Source organism: Eublepharis macularius, chromosome 7 (assembly GCF_028583425.1).
Source record: "Eublepharis macularius isolate TG4126 chromosome 7, MPM_Emac_v1.0, whole genome shotgun sequence".
In the NCBI taxonomy this organism is placed as follows: Eukaryota; Metazoa; Chordata; class Lepidosauria; order Squamata; family Eublepharidae; genus Eublepharis; species Eublepharis macularius.
The window spans coordinates 50,084,221-50,100,595 of record NC_072796.1 but is presented as its reverse complement, the minus strand read 5'-3'; the positions used below and the strand labels follow the sequence as shown (position 1 = coordinate 50,100,595).

The 16,375-nt window shown below is 44.1% G+C and overlaps 1 protein-coding gene across 1 annotated transcript in view; it reads left to right on the top strand.

Moving 5' to 3' along the window:
* Positions 1-16,375, top strand: part of CTDP1 (CTD phosphatase subunit 1) — a 102,150-nt gene that overhangs the window by 68,441 nt on the left and 17,334 nt on the right. Inside the window, exon 11 of the mRNA XM_054985603.1 lies at positions 429-591. Coding sequence (XP_054841578.1) covers positions 429-591 — 163 coding nt within the window. The remainder of the gene's footprint in view (positions 1-428; positions 592-16,375) is intronic.

Genomic DNA, 16,375 nt, shown 5'->3' with positions numbered 1-16,375 from the left:
CTTTGTTTTTGAAACTCACAGGTATAAGGGAGGAAACCCATAACACACAAACTCTTCAGAATATCCTGTGAAGATTTTTGTTCTGAGTTTTGAATCCCCTAGCTTTTAAATCTGGGTCTACTTCAAAAGTGGGCAGGTTCACAGACTTTGCTTGTTCTGACCTTGGTGGAATAAATTATAAGGGGAGAATCATGGGTGAATTATTCAGCTTGCATATCTAATTGACAAAGCAATGACTTTCCATTCTGAGCTCTTTTGAAGTGCTTATGTGTGAGAAGAAAATCCCAGTTGCGTAGTATGATTAATAAAGGTAATCCTTTTTACCCATCAACTAGTTTTGAAATGGTTCTGTATTCCATGTTGAATCTGATCATTTCTATTTAATTTGAAACAGCGTTTTGTAATTCAAGGTTTTTGAAACTTTTCAGAGTTGTTCAGCCACATCAGCAACAGCTTTTTGATGAAGAGGAGATGCCTGCAAGTGACAATGAAGAAGTAGGTCCATCTAAACGGAAACGCCAGCCAAGTATGTCTGAGACAATGCCTCTGTACACTCTGTGTAAAGAGGATTTAGAAAGTATGGATAAAGAGGTGAGCTACAGAGTAATTTGTTTGCATGCTGCATTTGTTCTGTGATAAAGCACTAACCACATCCCTCTAGGTTATGGGAAGACATCACATAATGGTTAAATGCCAGGCTGATTGCTGGACAGCACCATTGCTTTAAGGATACATCAGTAGCTTTTTAGCTTCTAGTGGCAAAGGATTGTCTAAAGACGTTCCAGATGGCACTTTGCTTTCATGAGGTTTGCACTGTTCTTGCGTGCCTTGTAGGAGAATTTAAAATCAAACAGGTGGCATTTTTTGGAGTTTTTCTTTTTGTTCCAGGATTGTTAATGTGCAGATTCCGGAAATCTTAGAAAAACTGATGTGTAAATTTTTTTTAAAAAGGAACCCCCTCCCCCAAATATTATAGATTATTAGTAATCTGTATACTAATTTCACCCTAAAAGGGTGAAAACAATGCTTAATTTTGTGTGTATGCTAAAGTAGGAAACAAATTTTATATATAAAATATTCACAACACACGTAATGCATAACTACCTGCATGGCCTGGGGCATTTTGTGTGTTTATAGGCATGTTCTAGAGGCAATAGACAGCATGGTAAACTTTTATTGATTATTAGCACCGGTATTGGGGTGATTAATCAGCCTGTCCTGTCTTGATAAATACGGTTGGATTTCATTTCAACACATTCTAACGTTTGCTGTTGAGATTTAATTTTAACTAATGTAAAGAAGTGGATATAAATTTTCTTGAGCCTTCTTATTCCTGAATTTAAATTTGGAAAGCTTTGAATAGTTTCATATTGTCTTTTGTTTGTTAGGATTCTCCAGTCTATGGCATACTTGTGTAGTTCATGCTTAATAATACCAGTTCTTATTGTTTTAGAATAGCCTACTGTTATATCTCAAGCAGATCTTTTTATATAACAGTATTTCTGAGCTGAACAATCCATGTATTATCATTCCATTTTTGTGACATTGGGATTAATACTTTAATGCTGTTTTGATTTCTTAATATATTTAATAATATGCTTAATATACTTGGCTTGTAAAAAATAAACCTGCTTCATTCTTTTTATAATGCATTTTTAAAATTTCATTGTCTTATGTGGATGGAGTGAGGAGGAATGCCTTTCCTTTTCTTTCATGCTCCTTTGATCCAATTATCTTGAGCAACAGAAAAGGAGTCTTTATTTCTGTAAGGAAAATATAGTGGTGAGATACTTGGCCCTAGCCAGTGTAGTCGTAGGTCTCTATCCATCAACAGATAGGGTAATATTATCTTTTGATACAGTGGAAGATAATTTAGTTAAAATAGGGGCAATCCATAATTTGCAATAAAATTTATAATGGGGGCATTCCAATATCATTTTGGATAGTCAGCCTTTTCCAAAATACATTGGCAGAGTCTATCGGAGTAGGGTAAATTATGATATCTCCCATATAGAACTGCTGAGGGAGCAGTGTTCAGGTGTGCGAGTATAAATGCTCTACAATAATGAGGAACTATTAGGGGTTTAGTGTAGACTGAAATGGTTGGAGGTGGAAGGATGCCAAAGAACTGGGTGGAGCATATTCTCTGAGCTTGTATAACTGAGCTAGAGTAATCTAGATCTGTTATGCATTTCTTGATAATTAGTAAACATTCACTTCTCCTGAGTCTCAATATATCATCCCTTGGTAGGCCAAGACTAGATAGTTTCTTGTCTAGTTCTTGCATTCAGCGAGAGTAGAATTGGTCTTGATTTAGCTCATAAAGCAGACCTTCCTTCTTAGTCGAGAAAAGGACCTTTAGCCTGTGTTTAAATGCAAGCAACCATGCTTTGGCTGTCAGACTGTGGCTAGATAAGGCTCTCACTACAGGTTTCCCTTTAGAAGCAAACACGAGTCCATTGTTTGAATAAGGAAACTTTACTGCAGAAAAGGTCCATTATAGTCCACTGTCCTGAATAGGAGACTCAGGATGGTACATGATCATTGTTACCAATGAAGGGCAAAGCATGAGGTACAGAGTAACAATAGCCATCTGGATTTGCCTCCCCCCACAGTTCTCAAAACAACATCTCTCAGTCCTGGGAAGCTGCTCTCCTTCAAGGCCAATGCTTGGTGGAACGGTGTTAGACAAAACAGTCTCCTCCGGTGGGAATGCTGCCTGGGAACTGGTGCACCTGGGAAGAAAACACTTAAACACTAGAAGCATTAGAAAATGGAGTCAGTACAGTTTAGATATCCACTGGACCTGACATTCTGCCCCCCTTAAAACAGATCCCCCCCTGGTTTATATGGGTAGCGAGTATGAAAAGCTTTGGTTAATCTAGGAGCATGAACATGTACAGAGTTCACCCACTCATCATAACCAGAATCAAAGTCCTTCCATCTAATGAGGTAAAAAAGCTGATTTCGTTTGAGTTTAGAGTCCAAAATTTGTTGTACCTCATAGTGTATTTGGTCGTCAATTAAAGTTGGAATGGGTGGAGCTTTGATGTGCCATTTGTCATCGGTGGGAGCTCTCTTTAAAAGACTGACATGGAACGTATCATGAACATGGCGTAAGTTCTTAGGCAAAGTTACCGCAACAGTCACTTTATTTATTACTTTGCGCACAGGGAAAGGTCCCAGGAATTTTAGAGCGAGTTTGCGGCTTGTCTGAGCTAGTTTCAGGTTCTTTGTGGAAATATACACATGATCTCCAGGTTGTAAATCCCATTCGGCCACACGATGGCGATCTGCGTACTTTTTGTAATCCAGTTTGGCTTTTTCAAGATGTTTCTTAATAAGCGTCCATTGTTGCGCCGCCTCCCCCCACCACGAAGATACATCTGGCAAATTAGAGGAATGGAGAGGGGGAGTGTCCAACGGGAAGGGATTGAAGTGAGCTCCGTAGACAATTTTGAAAGGGGCCTCTCCAGTTGAAGCGTGTACACTGTTGTTATAGGAGAATTCGGCCAGAGGGAGAAGGTCCACCCAATTATCTTGTTGGAAATTAATGTAGCAACGAAGAAATTGTTCTAGTATCTGGTTTGTTTTTTCGGATTGTCCGTCGGTTTGTGGGTGGTGGCTTGAGCTGATGCCTTGCTCAATATTCAACATTCTCAAAAGCTCCCGCCAGAAGTTGGCAACAAACTGTCCGCCGCGATCCGAAATCACCTTGGACGGAAAAGAATGTAATTTTACGATGTTTTAAAAATAAATCTGCTAGTTTTCGAGCGGTGGGTATAGCAGTACAGGGGATAAAATGAGCTTGTTTGGAGAACAGATCTACCACGACTAAAATGCAATTATGTCCTTTTGAAATAGGTAGATCAGTGATAAAGTCCATAGATATTATTTCCCAAGGTTTGTTGGGCGTTTCCAACGGTTGAAGGAGACCCGGAGGTTTTCCTTTCCTGGTTTTTGCGCTGAGGCAAATGGGGCAGGAACTAACATATTGGGAAATGTCTTTGCGCGTGCCCGGCCACCAGAACTGCCTTTGGATTAGATGCAATGTTTTCAGATACCCATAATGACCAGCAGTGGGAGCATCATGACAGCGCTGCAAGACCTCCAGCCTGAGGCTGTCTGGGACATAAAACTTGCTTCCAGCTAGCCAATCCCCCTGTGGGGATTGGACCAGTTTGTTTCGCGGAGCCTTATCCCCCTCCTTTTCCACCTCAGCTTTAAGTTTCGATTTCCACTCCTGGTTGGCCGGGAGGGGCTGTTTGGCTCGACTGCGAGTAGTCACCACGCCCCCAAGTTGCGTAGGCGAGAAGACCGTGTCGACAGTCTCCTCCCGTTTGCTCTTGTGTTGGGGCATGCGCGATAGGGCGTCCGCCAAAAAGTTAGTTTTGCCCGGGAGATAATTTAGAGTGAAGTTGAATTTGGAAAAGAATTCCGCCCATCGCAATTGCTTGGCATTCAGTCTACGTGGGCTTCGGAGGGCCTCCAGATTTTTATGATCTGTCCAGACCTCGAAGGGGTATTGCGCCCCCTCCAGCCAATGTCTCCAATTAGTAAGGGCCGCTTTTACTGCAAAAGCTTCCTTCTCCCACACATTCCAATTCCTTTCTGCCTCCGAAAATTTTCTAGACAAGAACGCACAAGGCCGCAACTTTCCATCCTCCCCCTTCTTCAGTAAAACTCCCCCTATTGCCGTATCGCTGGCGTCGACTTGCACTACGAAAGGGGACTGTTCGTTGGGGTGGGAGAGGATGGGTTCCGTTACAAATTGTTTTTTCAGGCATCCGAAAGCAGTTTGGCAATCGGAGGTCCATGGTAGTTTGGAGGCGGGTTTTTTAGCTTGGTCCCCTTTATCTTTTGTTTTCAACAATTCTGTTAAGGGGAGCGTGATTCGGGCGAAATTTGCTATAAAGTCTCTATAGAAGTTGGCAAAACCCAGGAAGGATTGTAGTTCTTTACGGGTGGTGGGTGTTTGCCATTCTTGAATCGCTTGTATTTTGGTTGGATCCATTTTTAAACCCTCTTGGGAGATGCAATACCCAAGGTAAGTGAGTTCGGTTTTATGGAATTCACATTTGGACAACTTGATGGGCAGTTTATTATTCATCAAGGTGGCCAGGACCTTTTGTACCATTTGAATATGTTCTTCCTCTGTGTCTGAATAAATTAAGACATCATCAAGGTACACCACCACCCCTTTGTACAGAAATTCGTGCAGAACTTCGTTTATCATGGACATAAATACAGACGGGGCTCCCGTCAATCCAAAAGGCATAACTAGGTATTCATATTGTCCAAGGGGCGTATTAAATGCGGTTTTCCACTCATCCCCTGCCTTGATACGGACGTGGAAGTAAGCATCTTTTAAGTCTAATTTTGTAAAGATCTTACCTTGGGCCACGACGTTGAGAAGGTCTCGGATGAGTGGTATAGGATAGGCGTTGTTGGTGGACACTGCATTGAGTCCTCGAAAGTCCGTGCACAGTCGTAGTCCCCCATCCTTTTTTTTTCACAAAAAGAACCGGAGCGGCGTGGGGGCTGTTGGCTGGGCGGATGAACCCTCGTTGGAGGTTGGTGTCGATAAATTTCCGGAGCTCTTCTCGTTCATGGAGACTCATGGGATATAGTCGTCCTTTGGGCAGTGAGGCTCCGGGTAAAATTTCCACCGCACAGTCCGTTCGTCGGTGCGGGGGTAGAGTATCAGCTTCCTCCTCGGAAAAAGCGTTTAGAAAAGGCCAATACGGTTCGGGTATTTGGTTGATTTCTTCTTGAGTAAGAAGGGCCTTTTCAGTGTAAGTTGGATCATTGCCCCAGTTTTGGTTCCAACGGTGATTTTTGCAGTTGGCATGACTGAAGGTGATGCATCCTTGGGCCCAGTCTATGTAGGGATTGTGATCACATAGCCACTTGCTGCCTAGAATTAACGGGTATTTGGCAGTGGAGCTAATGACAAAAGACCTCTTTTCCCAATGTTGTCCCATGCCTGTGATCACTGGGATGGTCTCAGTGGTAACAGGGTTCATATTGGTGCCATCCATTTGTTCAAAGATTACTGGATTTTGTAATTCCCGAGTTGGTAAGACTAGTCCATTGACTAGAGCTGGGGCGATGATGTCTCTCGAACAGCCCGAGTCGATAAGGGCTTGCACTCGGATGTGCCTTTTTCTCTCTGGGTTGATTAGAGTCACTGGCATGAATAAGATGGACCCGGGCGGCCGGTTCCGTGCAGGAACGGGCTTGGGGCGGATCTGTCATTTGGGTCCTTTTACGACAGATCCATCTCGTTTCCCGACTGGGGGCTTTCTGGATTGACTTCTGCGTTTGGGGAAGCGGGGTCGTATTCCATAACTTCTTCCGCTTCTAGCCCTCTCTCTGAGGCGGGCCTTTGGGAAGCGCCGCAGCCTCTGTTCGCTCGTGGTGCGGGAATCGGGCGTTGGAGAGTAGGAAATGGAGCAAGGGTTGGGCGCAGTAGTTGAAGCGGAGGTCTTTGCACAGGCCGGTAGGGGCATTGTGCTGCAAAGTGACCGGCTTGTCCGCATTGCAAACACAGCCCTTGTTGCCATCTAGCATCTCTCGCTCCACGGGTGGCGTACCCAGCTCCCCGTCCTCCCTTCTGTAAAGTCAAGGGTCTTCTTTGTCCCGTTTGTTGTTGTTGTTCAACCAAACGGACTTCCAAAATGCGATTCTCAACTTCGCATGCAAGTTGGATCCAGCCTAACAACGTAGGGGGATTGTCCTGCATGAGGGCTCTGTCCAAAAGTCTCGGGTTTAGTCCTTGCTTGAACAGAATGATTTTGGTGGACTCCTCACACCTAGGGCATTTGGCAGCCAATTGTCGGAATTTCGTGATATAGTCTCTCGCCGACATGCTGCCCTGTTTAATGGCTTGCAATTCTGTTCGGGCCCTAGTTTCCTCTAGGGGGTCTTCATATTGCGCTCGAATAGCATCCACCAACCCCTGGAGAGTATTAAGTTCCGGGGCCCCGATATTGTATAGTCCTACATACCAGTCCGCTGCTTTGCCTTGTAAGCGGGAGCCGAGATGTTCAATTTGACTGGCCTCGCTGCCGAAGAGGTGTCCCCACCGGTTGAAGAATTGCACGACTTGCACTAGGAAAAATCCCAGTTTGGAGGGATCCCCATCAAAAGTAGCTTCCAGTTTCACCCAACCCATAGGGAGGTCTTGCCTCAGAGCCGGTGCTGGGTAGAAGTCCATCGGAAGCATCACTGGTACTTGAGGTACGGGGGGACCCGGTTGTGGTAGCGGTGCGGGTTGCGCTGGCGGCGGCATCACCGGTTGAGCCGGGGGTGGCGGCCTCGGCTGGGCTGGCGGTGGTGCTCTCGGCTGGGCTGGCGGTGGTGCTCTTGGCTGGGCCGGTGGCTGCAGTCGTGGTCGGGCAGGCGGCTGCAATCTCGGTCGGGCTGGTGGTGGCAATACAGGAGGTGCTGGCAGTAGCGGTTGAGGTGGAGGTGGCCGGGGCGGCTGGTTAATGACCGGCCGCTGAGGGGCGGGTTGGTGGGGTCGTAGCGGTGAAGGCCCCACCGGTTGGTTCGGAGGTGGTATTACGGGCTGCTCAAGTGGCAAACGTATCGGTTGCTGCAAAGGAGTTAGTTGCGGTCGAAGCGGGAGGGGCCGCAGCGGCGAAGGCCTGATGGGTGGTGGGCCGCGCGGGCTTGCCCCTCTCGGCGTCGTGTCTCCGGGACGCAAAGGCTGGTCTTGTGGCGTCGGGGCGCTCGGGGTTTGTTGAATGGGAACCACTTCTAGCGGTCGTTGCGGTAATTCCTCCTCAGAAGGGGCCGGAGGTTCTTCCGTCTGATCCGGCCGAACTGTCGTTGGAGAAGCGGGAGGGGGTATCACTGTCGTTTCGGTTGGACGGGTTGGCCTTTCTTCCCCCTCTCTAGGCTCCTCCACTGGAGTCTCTTCGGGAGATGGATCCCCGTCCGATTTAGGGGGTTCCGTCGGAGTCTCCCCAGGTGCCTCAGCTGGAGTATCCCCGCGCGGCGGGGTTTCGTCTTTTCTAGGGAGTTCCGCGGGCGACTCTCCCGGTTCTCCAGGATAGTATTCCTCCTCTCCCGAAGGCAGCGGCTGCTGCGGGGCGTCCTCCACTGGATAGGACATGACACTTTGGAGGGTGGCAATTTGTACCGCCATTTCTTCAGGCGAGATTCTCTCCCCTGCCCCCATCGCTGAGATTAGGTGAATGGCATGAGCCAAACTTTCCTCCATATCAATCAGCCTAGCTTCCAACTGTTGCATTCGGCTAGGACCCGGTTGCCCCATCACGGAACCTCCCTCGGTTGTACTCACCGGGGAAAACGGCCCCCAAGGCGGAGGATCTCCTTGATCGACTCGCGATCTCGCTGCTAGAATTCCTTTGGCTAGGCCCGTCACTGCCAAGATGCCGGAATCTACAGCATGGGTGCGACTTTGCATTTGCACCCAACTTTGTTCAGGAACTTCCGTTGGCTCTTTCCATGGAGCAAGTTCCGAATAATCCCAACTCAGGGCGCCGCGGCGAGATGTGTTCCCGGCCGTCTGTTCGGCCATCCTGTTCCAAAACAGCCACGGTTGGCTGCTATCCAGCTCAGGGACAGTCTCTAGGCTTCGGCGTCCGTCCATCGAAACTCTTGGATGTAGTCCTCCGGCCCGGCGCTCTCGCGTTTCTCGGGGTCTGGCTCCCCACTCCGACGGGGTGGGTAGCGAGATCAAGGGGAGAGCGGTAGCCGTCGGCCTTGTCCCCTCACTGCTGAGGTCGATGAGAGGCGGTGTAGACGTCAAAGCTCCAGCCCCGGCTGGCACATGAGATTCTTGGGGTTGCGCTGTTTGACTGTCGGGGGACGCATACGGATCGAACAAAGGATCCCTGTCCGGGACTACCTTGGATTCCGCTGGGCCCGACTCAGGCATGATTGGTAACAAAATGTCAGACTGTGGCTAGATAAGGCTCTCACTACAGGTTTCCCTTTAGAAGCAAACACGAGTCCATTGTTTGAATAAGGAAACTTTACTGCAGAAAAGGTCCATTATAGTCCACTGTCCTGAATAGGAGACTCAGGATGGTACATGATCATTGTTACCAATGAAGGGCAAAGCATGAGGTACAGAGTAACAATAGCCATCTGGATTTGCCTCCCCCCACAGTTCTCAAAACAACATCTCTCAGTCCTGGGAAGCTGCTCTCCTTCAAGGCCAATGCTTGGTGGAACGGTGTTAGACAAAACAGTCTCCTCCGGTGGGAATGCTGCCTGGGAACTGGTGCACCTGGGAAGAAAACACTTAAACACTAGAAGCATTAGAAAATGGAGTCAGTACAGTTTAGATATCCACTGGACCTGACATTGGCTTCATTAGAGCCCTGGCCCAATTATAATCTTAAGACTATCCCAGCTGTATATTTTGGGGTTCCTGTAATACATCTCAGAAAACAGCAGTGTGGGTGATATAGGTTCTCATTTACTCGAGAATCCATATTGAAGCTGTGGAATGATTTTCATATTGAAAATCCCTTATGTAGTAGGGAGTGAGGATGAGTGTATAAATGATGTACTGATAAATAAAACAGGAGTCTAGTAGCACCTCTAAAGACTTAACAAACTTTATTTCAGCATCAACCTTCACAGTATAGTGACCTTTGACTCATGAAAAATTATGCTTGAATATGTTTTGTTAGTCTATAAGATGCCTTAGGACTCTAGGTTTATTTTGCTGGTACAGATTAATACAGCTACCACTGTGGAATTATTGTAGTGATAAATGTAATCCAGATGTCCTTTGTGGGCCAATACCTGGGCTAAGGTTAATATTGGCTACTGCCGTCCTCTTCCTCCAAAGATTATTGGAATTCCACCATGAAAGATGTACCTTTAAAAAGCAGGCTGGCTAGCTCACTTGTCCATGCTGATAAGCAAACATTGGGCAAGCAGGAAATCTTCAGATTGTAACACCAGATATGGCTGACACTTTGCCATTGAAATGGAAGAATCTCCTGGTCTCTATCAGACTTTAGAAGACTCACTGACATTTCACCCTATACATTGACATGCTTGCAGCTGCACCTGCAGGGCAGCATTTCCCCCTGTTAATTGAAGATGTGGACACCACAGCTGATTCTTGAGTAGAGGCCTCCGTTGTGCAGAGTGAGGTTGAACAAACTGTTCTGCCCTAGGCTGGCAATCAGTAAAGCAGTCTGACCTAGGAAAGTATCTATAGACTGTCAGAACCATGGACAAATCACAGAGGCTAGATACAGGCTAGAAACGATCCTAGAATGTTGTTCCAGGAAAGACCTGAGGAAGTCTGAAAGCTTAAGGAAACTTTAGGGAGGTTAATTTCTCAAACCCTTCCTCTCTGAAAGGATTGCTAGAAATGAAAGAGCCTGCATCTAGCCCCTATGATACATGAAGGACAGGGAATGCAACCCCCTCAAAATTAAGAGAACCCTGAAAAACTCATATGATTTTTTTTCTTTTGAAATGCACTAACATGGCACTTACTAATTGCTTTAGCATTGCATGGTGTTGCTTGTAGAAAACTGTCATATTTTTAGTTCCATAAACATGCCCAGGGCTTTTTTTCAGTGGGAACTAGGTGGAATGGAGTTCCGGAACCTCTTGAAAATGGTCACATGGCTGGTGGCCGCGCCCCCTGATCTCCAGACAGAGGGGAGTTTAGATTGCCCTCTGCACCACAGCAGCGGCGCGGAGGGCAATCTAAACTCCCCTCCGTCTGGAGATCAGGGGGCGGGGCCACCAGCCATGTGACCATTTTCTCTGAGGGCAACCCACTGAGTTCCACCATCTCTTTTCCCAGAAAAAAAGCCCTGAACATGCCTATTAATACACTTTTAGATGCTAAATTATAAATGGTGCATTTTATGTTGTTAAAGCAGCAAAATAGGTTTGGGTTTGATAGATGGTAAGTAAGTATTGCATATATTTCAATCCCCCCCCCAAATTTCTACCTTTTTTTCTAGGAAAAAAACTGTTCCCATGGCTTCAAAACTTCCAAACATTTTACATCTCTAGCCATCTGGTAAGGCTGGGATACCTTCTGAATTAGGACTAGCAAATTTTAAGATTAGGGAAGAGCTGCTGGTAGAAAATAAAGTGTGGAACTACTCCTTAGCATATGAATGGTACAGAATGTTGATTTTTTTCTGTCTTGTTTTATTAGTACAGGCTTTGTTTTGTATTTATGTGTTAAAATTGCTTGTTCTGGAGACTAATGCTTTATTGCATTCTATCAACTCAGTATTTCTTACTTGCAGAAACTTTAAATCTTGTATAAGCAGTAACTAAAGAATACGTCAGTTTATGGAATTCAAGTTACTCTGATTTCATCTCCCACCCCTTGCTGCAAGAAATCCAAGGTCTCTTGGTTCAAAGGTTTTTTATTGAAAGATTATATTCAAAGTACAGGTGTCCACAAGTAATCCAAAGGCATGAAAGCTTCTGGCTGACAGTGAAGCTTTGTTGAGAATGACGTGTTAGTTACAAAAAGCAATATATCAAAACCTCCCTCTATTTCCCCCCCATTGCCCGGCTACAGTCGATGCCTGGGAAGGTGAGGGATGCTCCTCCAAGGTCGATGTCTAGTCCCGGTAGATAAGGCCTCCCTGCGTCCCTGGGAACACAGCTGTGAACCTGTGGACAGAAAACACTGGAAAACTACAGCATGAGAAAGCATCTGCAAAACAATATGGAGTTACTGTGGATAGCAGGCCTGACAGAATAATTGGACTCTGCATAGACTTTTTTTTTAATAAATAAGTTGAAGCCCCAGTGCTACTGAGAAACTGCAAGCAACCTATAATTTGATGATGAATAACTTTCTGCTTTGTGCTGTTAACAGTGGAATAAGAATTATCCACAAATGGTCATCTATACAGACCCTCAAGCGTTTTTACAGCAATATGTTAGTTCTAATAACAATAATCAGATGTTCTGCTTCAGCACTTTGTTCACATGTGGTGGATGTTTCAGTTGAAGTTATTTTCCTGCTGCAGTCCAGATGACTGCAATGTGACAGTGAGTGCAGGATTGTCCTGAGGCAAATACTTACCTGCCTTTTCTTAGGGGATGCCTCATTTCTGAAGATCAGAATTGGGAGTGAAGGAGTTTGCCATGATATGGACATTCGCTAAGCTGGAATCGAAAAGAATAGCTGAAGTAAAAGGCAAACAAAAAGAAGGGATATTCTGTTTAAGCCTTGTTAGATCACTTTATTTGTTCATTTAATCAAATTTATACCCTGCCCTCCCTGCGAATGGGCTCAGGGCGGCTAACAACAAAGGAAAATATCACACATTAAAACCGTATTAAAATATCTAAAACACAAATATTTAAAAGCTAAATACAATACAAGAAAACTGGCACCATGAACAATACAGGCTACAATAAATATCTAAAAAAGAAGATAGGTCATCCTGTATTTTACCAGACTTCAGTGTGCTGATACTTCTTCTAGTTAGGATCCATTCTCCAGTGTCAAATATTCTTTTTGTTCACTATCTCCCTCTGGAAATCAAAGTTGCCTCATTTTTTAAAAATAAAGTTACTTTTTCGTGCAAGTTCTGTCAAGCTTGAGCAAAAATTATACCAGCTGTAGGAAGCTGGGGCAGTAATATAGGAGGATTATGTTTCCAAAGATAAGGATCTCTTTTCCCTGGTTTGAGAATGTGTCATGCAACCTATGATAAATCTGAAAAATAGAAAGCAGTGTAGTTCATGTAGAAATAAATATAACATTGACAATCAATCCTTGATTCTAAAATCCAAGTAGGACAAGGTCAAACAAAACAGGAAGATATCTTCTGTGACATTTTAATAACACTGCGGTATATTTACAATTGAGTATACAGAAAAACTTGCATGAAAATGTTCCATATTTTCTGTTAACTGTGCTTCAGTATGGATAGACATAATTTCTCTGATATGTAGGAAGAGATCACTGTGTTTGCACTTCATCTGTTATATTTACATAAGAAAGTTTTTATATGAAGTTTGTTGACATTCTTCTTGGGTTTCAACTCTAGATCTATAGATTGGCTTATCTTCATGAAGAGAGATCAGGTTGAATTTATTGTGAAGATTTAGGTAGATAAATCTTAGATAAATAAGATATTTCTGTAAGCACCCAGCCATCAGTTCAACTATGAATTTATACACTATAATAGACTAGTGTTTCTATATTTATTCTACAACCATAGTTCTATAAAACTATATTACATAGTTTATATAAAATGTTTTTATATCAAATGTTGTGCAAGGTGAATTCCTATAAGCACAAATATTAAGGCAAAATTACCCTAAAGGAGGATCTTTATAGGTGATATGCGGATAGCCCTATGCTTCAAGAAAAGTTGTATTATTTCATCTGTGACAATTTATACAAAACTAATGGATACTCACTCTGCTTCTCAAATGTTGCAAGATATCTGCACAATTTTTTGTACCGAAATAATGTAGTAAGGTTTAAGAGGAGGAGGATTTTGTGCCTAAGTGCTAGCTTCAGTGCCTTCCAAATTGAAGCTCTGCATAGATATAAAGCCCATCAGTGTGAACACACAGATGATCACTCAAAGAAAATGGCATTGGGGGGGGGTGACCTTGGAATATTTGTTCAAGATTCCACCTTTAAGATGGCAGAACAGTTCAGTTGCTTCATAGCCTAAGAATGTATACAAACAGTAAGAAGCAGCTCTACATAAACAAGAAGACATTGTTATCTTTTATTCATAAATAAATTCACTTCTGGGAGGTGTAAAGTCTTGTCTATTCATTTCTGCACTTGCATTTTAAGTGGCTGGAGTACTGGAGGAATACATTAGGCGCCAGTATGTCCTGTAATTAGTTTATAAAGACCTAAGTTATGCATGCTAACATTCAAATCTCTTTATAATAAATACTGAATATGTTGTTATTCTACTCTGACCTGGATAGCACAGGCAAGACCTATCTCAGAAGCTAAGCAGGATCAGCCTTGGTTAGTAATTGGATGGGAGACCTCCAAGGAAGACCAGGGTCACTATGTGGAGGCAGGCAATAGCAACCCACCTCTGTTAATCTCTTTCCTTGAAAAACCCAGCAGGGATTGCTATGAGTTGAATACAACTTAACAGTGTTTTCCACTACCACCAGTTATATTCTAGAGATGAAGGACAGAAAACGTAGAAATTTACAGTTTCATGCAGCGAATACACTTTCTGCTCCTGAAAACTTCCTTTTCTCGGATGGGCTGAACCTGGCATGCGGTCTGTGAAACTCCGAACCCGGGCACGAAACGGCTGGAAAAATGTGTTTGTTCTGTAAATACACGTTCCCACGGAACCCATGTTTCGGTGCAAACAAACCAGCCATTCCGTACGGAATTTTGTTCCGTGGTTCATTTCGTGCTCATCTCTAATGATAAGTAAGCAGAAATTACTAACCGAGCATGAAGCATTCTGCTATAAAACTGTGTTCTGTAACTTGGTAGTAGCTCAGTATGAATTGAGATAAAACCGTGAAGCAATTTTCACATACTGGCCAGGATCCAGTGTGGTGTTTCAGTGGATGTGAGGACATGTGCCCACAGAGCACAGTTGGGCTGCCATGGTGCCCAAGAGTAGCGTTTGCGGACATTTGGAGTTCCAGCAGAAGAGGGGAGGTGACAAAGCATACTCTGTGGGAGGATAGCCTTTTGCCCATGGAAATGATGTTCTGGACCCAAGCCTATTGTTATGTACCAGTAGGAAACAGTATTATAGATTCTTGCATGGAATAAGTCACTAATTAAATTATTTTTATGGTTATATTGTGAAGCAATAGTATAGTGAGCTTAGAATTATGGAAATTGGGGGAAAGACTAGAGCAGAGTTACCTGCTCTCAAGAAAAGTTTCAAAGTAGTGAAGAATCCCCAAAACGCCTCCTACTCTTACCTATAAAGGAGCGTCTACAGCAATGCCTCAAGGTGTGAACCTGCAAATCTTCTCAGGGAAAGTAAACTCCATGATCCATCATTGGCTAATGCAATGTAATAAATGTGTTATTGACTAACAGTACCTATGTCATCTTCATTGAATTTTGGTTTATTAACCCTTATCCAGACCATTACTGCCACCAGGCAATAGCCTCACTTGAAGCATGTGAAAAAGTAGAGTTGGTTGTCATCTACATGTTAGTGTCACCCTCCTCCATATTCCCTGACAGTATCCCCAAGTAGCTTTATTTTACCTGTCTTTTTCAACATCTCTGTAGGGTCCTGCATAATCGTACAGCTCAAAGCCATGGGTTCAAGTAGTTCCCAGTGATTGGTATAGATCAGCCAGATAGAAGCAAAACCACCAGAGCCTTGTTCCCTGCTAGCTTGTTCTAAAGGATACCATGTTGAATGGTATTGTAAGCAGGCAGGAGGATCAGCTGGAACACTCTCTCTAATCTTTTTGCCTGAGAAATGTCATATATCAGGGCAAGCCAGGAAGCTTCAGTTCTAAATATAGCCCTGAAGCTAGGTTGATATGGGTTATTTCAGTGCTGTGCCTAAAAAGGGTGACAGTTGCCTCTAAGCAATTCTTTAGGGTTCAGGGGAGACTTTTTCAGGAAGAGGTTTCGCAAACTGTCTCCATTCTCTCCTTTACCATTTACTGTCTCTTGGACAGTAGGTCATCTCTTTGGCTATGTTTAATAATCCAGTATGTGTAAGGGTTAAGCACCAGGTTTTTAGCTGGACTTCTCTGAGCAACTTGCTGCAGTTACTGAAATTCATGTGAGCAATTTTGACTCGACAGTGGTCTCATAACACTGAGAGAGCCTCAGCTGGTTCAACAGTTCAAAGTTGTGATGGATGCAAACAATTTTGATCTGCGAAATTACTTGCAAAAATGTCATAGTGAGCTACCATTTGTTCTGAGTTTGTATTAATCAGGGAAAGAATTAACCAGTCCCTTTACTAATTGGAATAGTTTGGCTGGGCAGCTTTTGCATGCAAAATTTTGGAGAAGGGAGCCTGCTTGCCATCACGGCCCCAGAGTAAGCAAAATAAGTTCCAACTTTTGTTTAATTATATTTATTTTGAGGGGGTTTTTTTCCACTTGCTCTCAAGATATCAGCCCTCTTCATGACCCCAACTCATCAGTAAACCGAAGAACTGAGTAAGGTCTGTGGAAATAAAGAGGGCACTTAACAGCGGTTGTCAATAGCCCAGAACATCTCCAGGCCCAGAAGTCAACCAGGATTTCTAAGGAAGTGTCAGTCAGTGGAGTTCACCCATGCAGCTCTCCATACATTTACTTGTGCAAGATCAGCATGTGCCAGTAAAATGTTTGTTCGAGTGCATATGTCGTTGTCTAATCATTCCCTTTCTCCCAGCAGAATCAATTTCCCCATACAAAC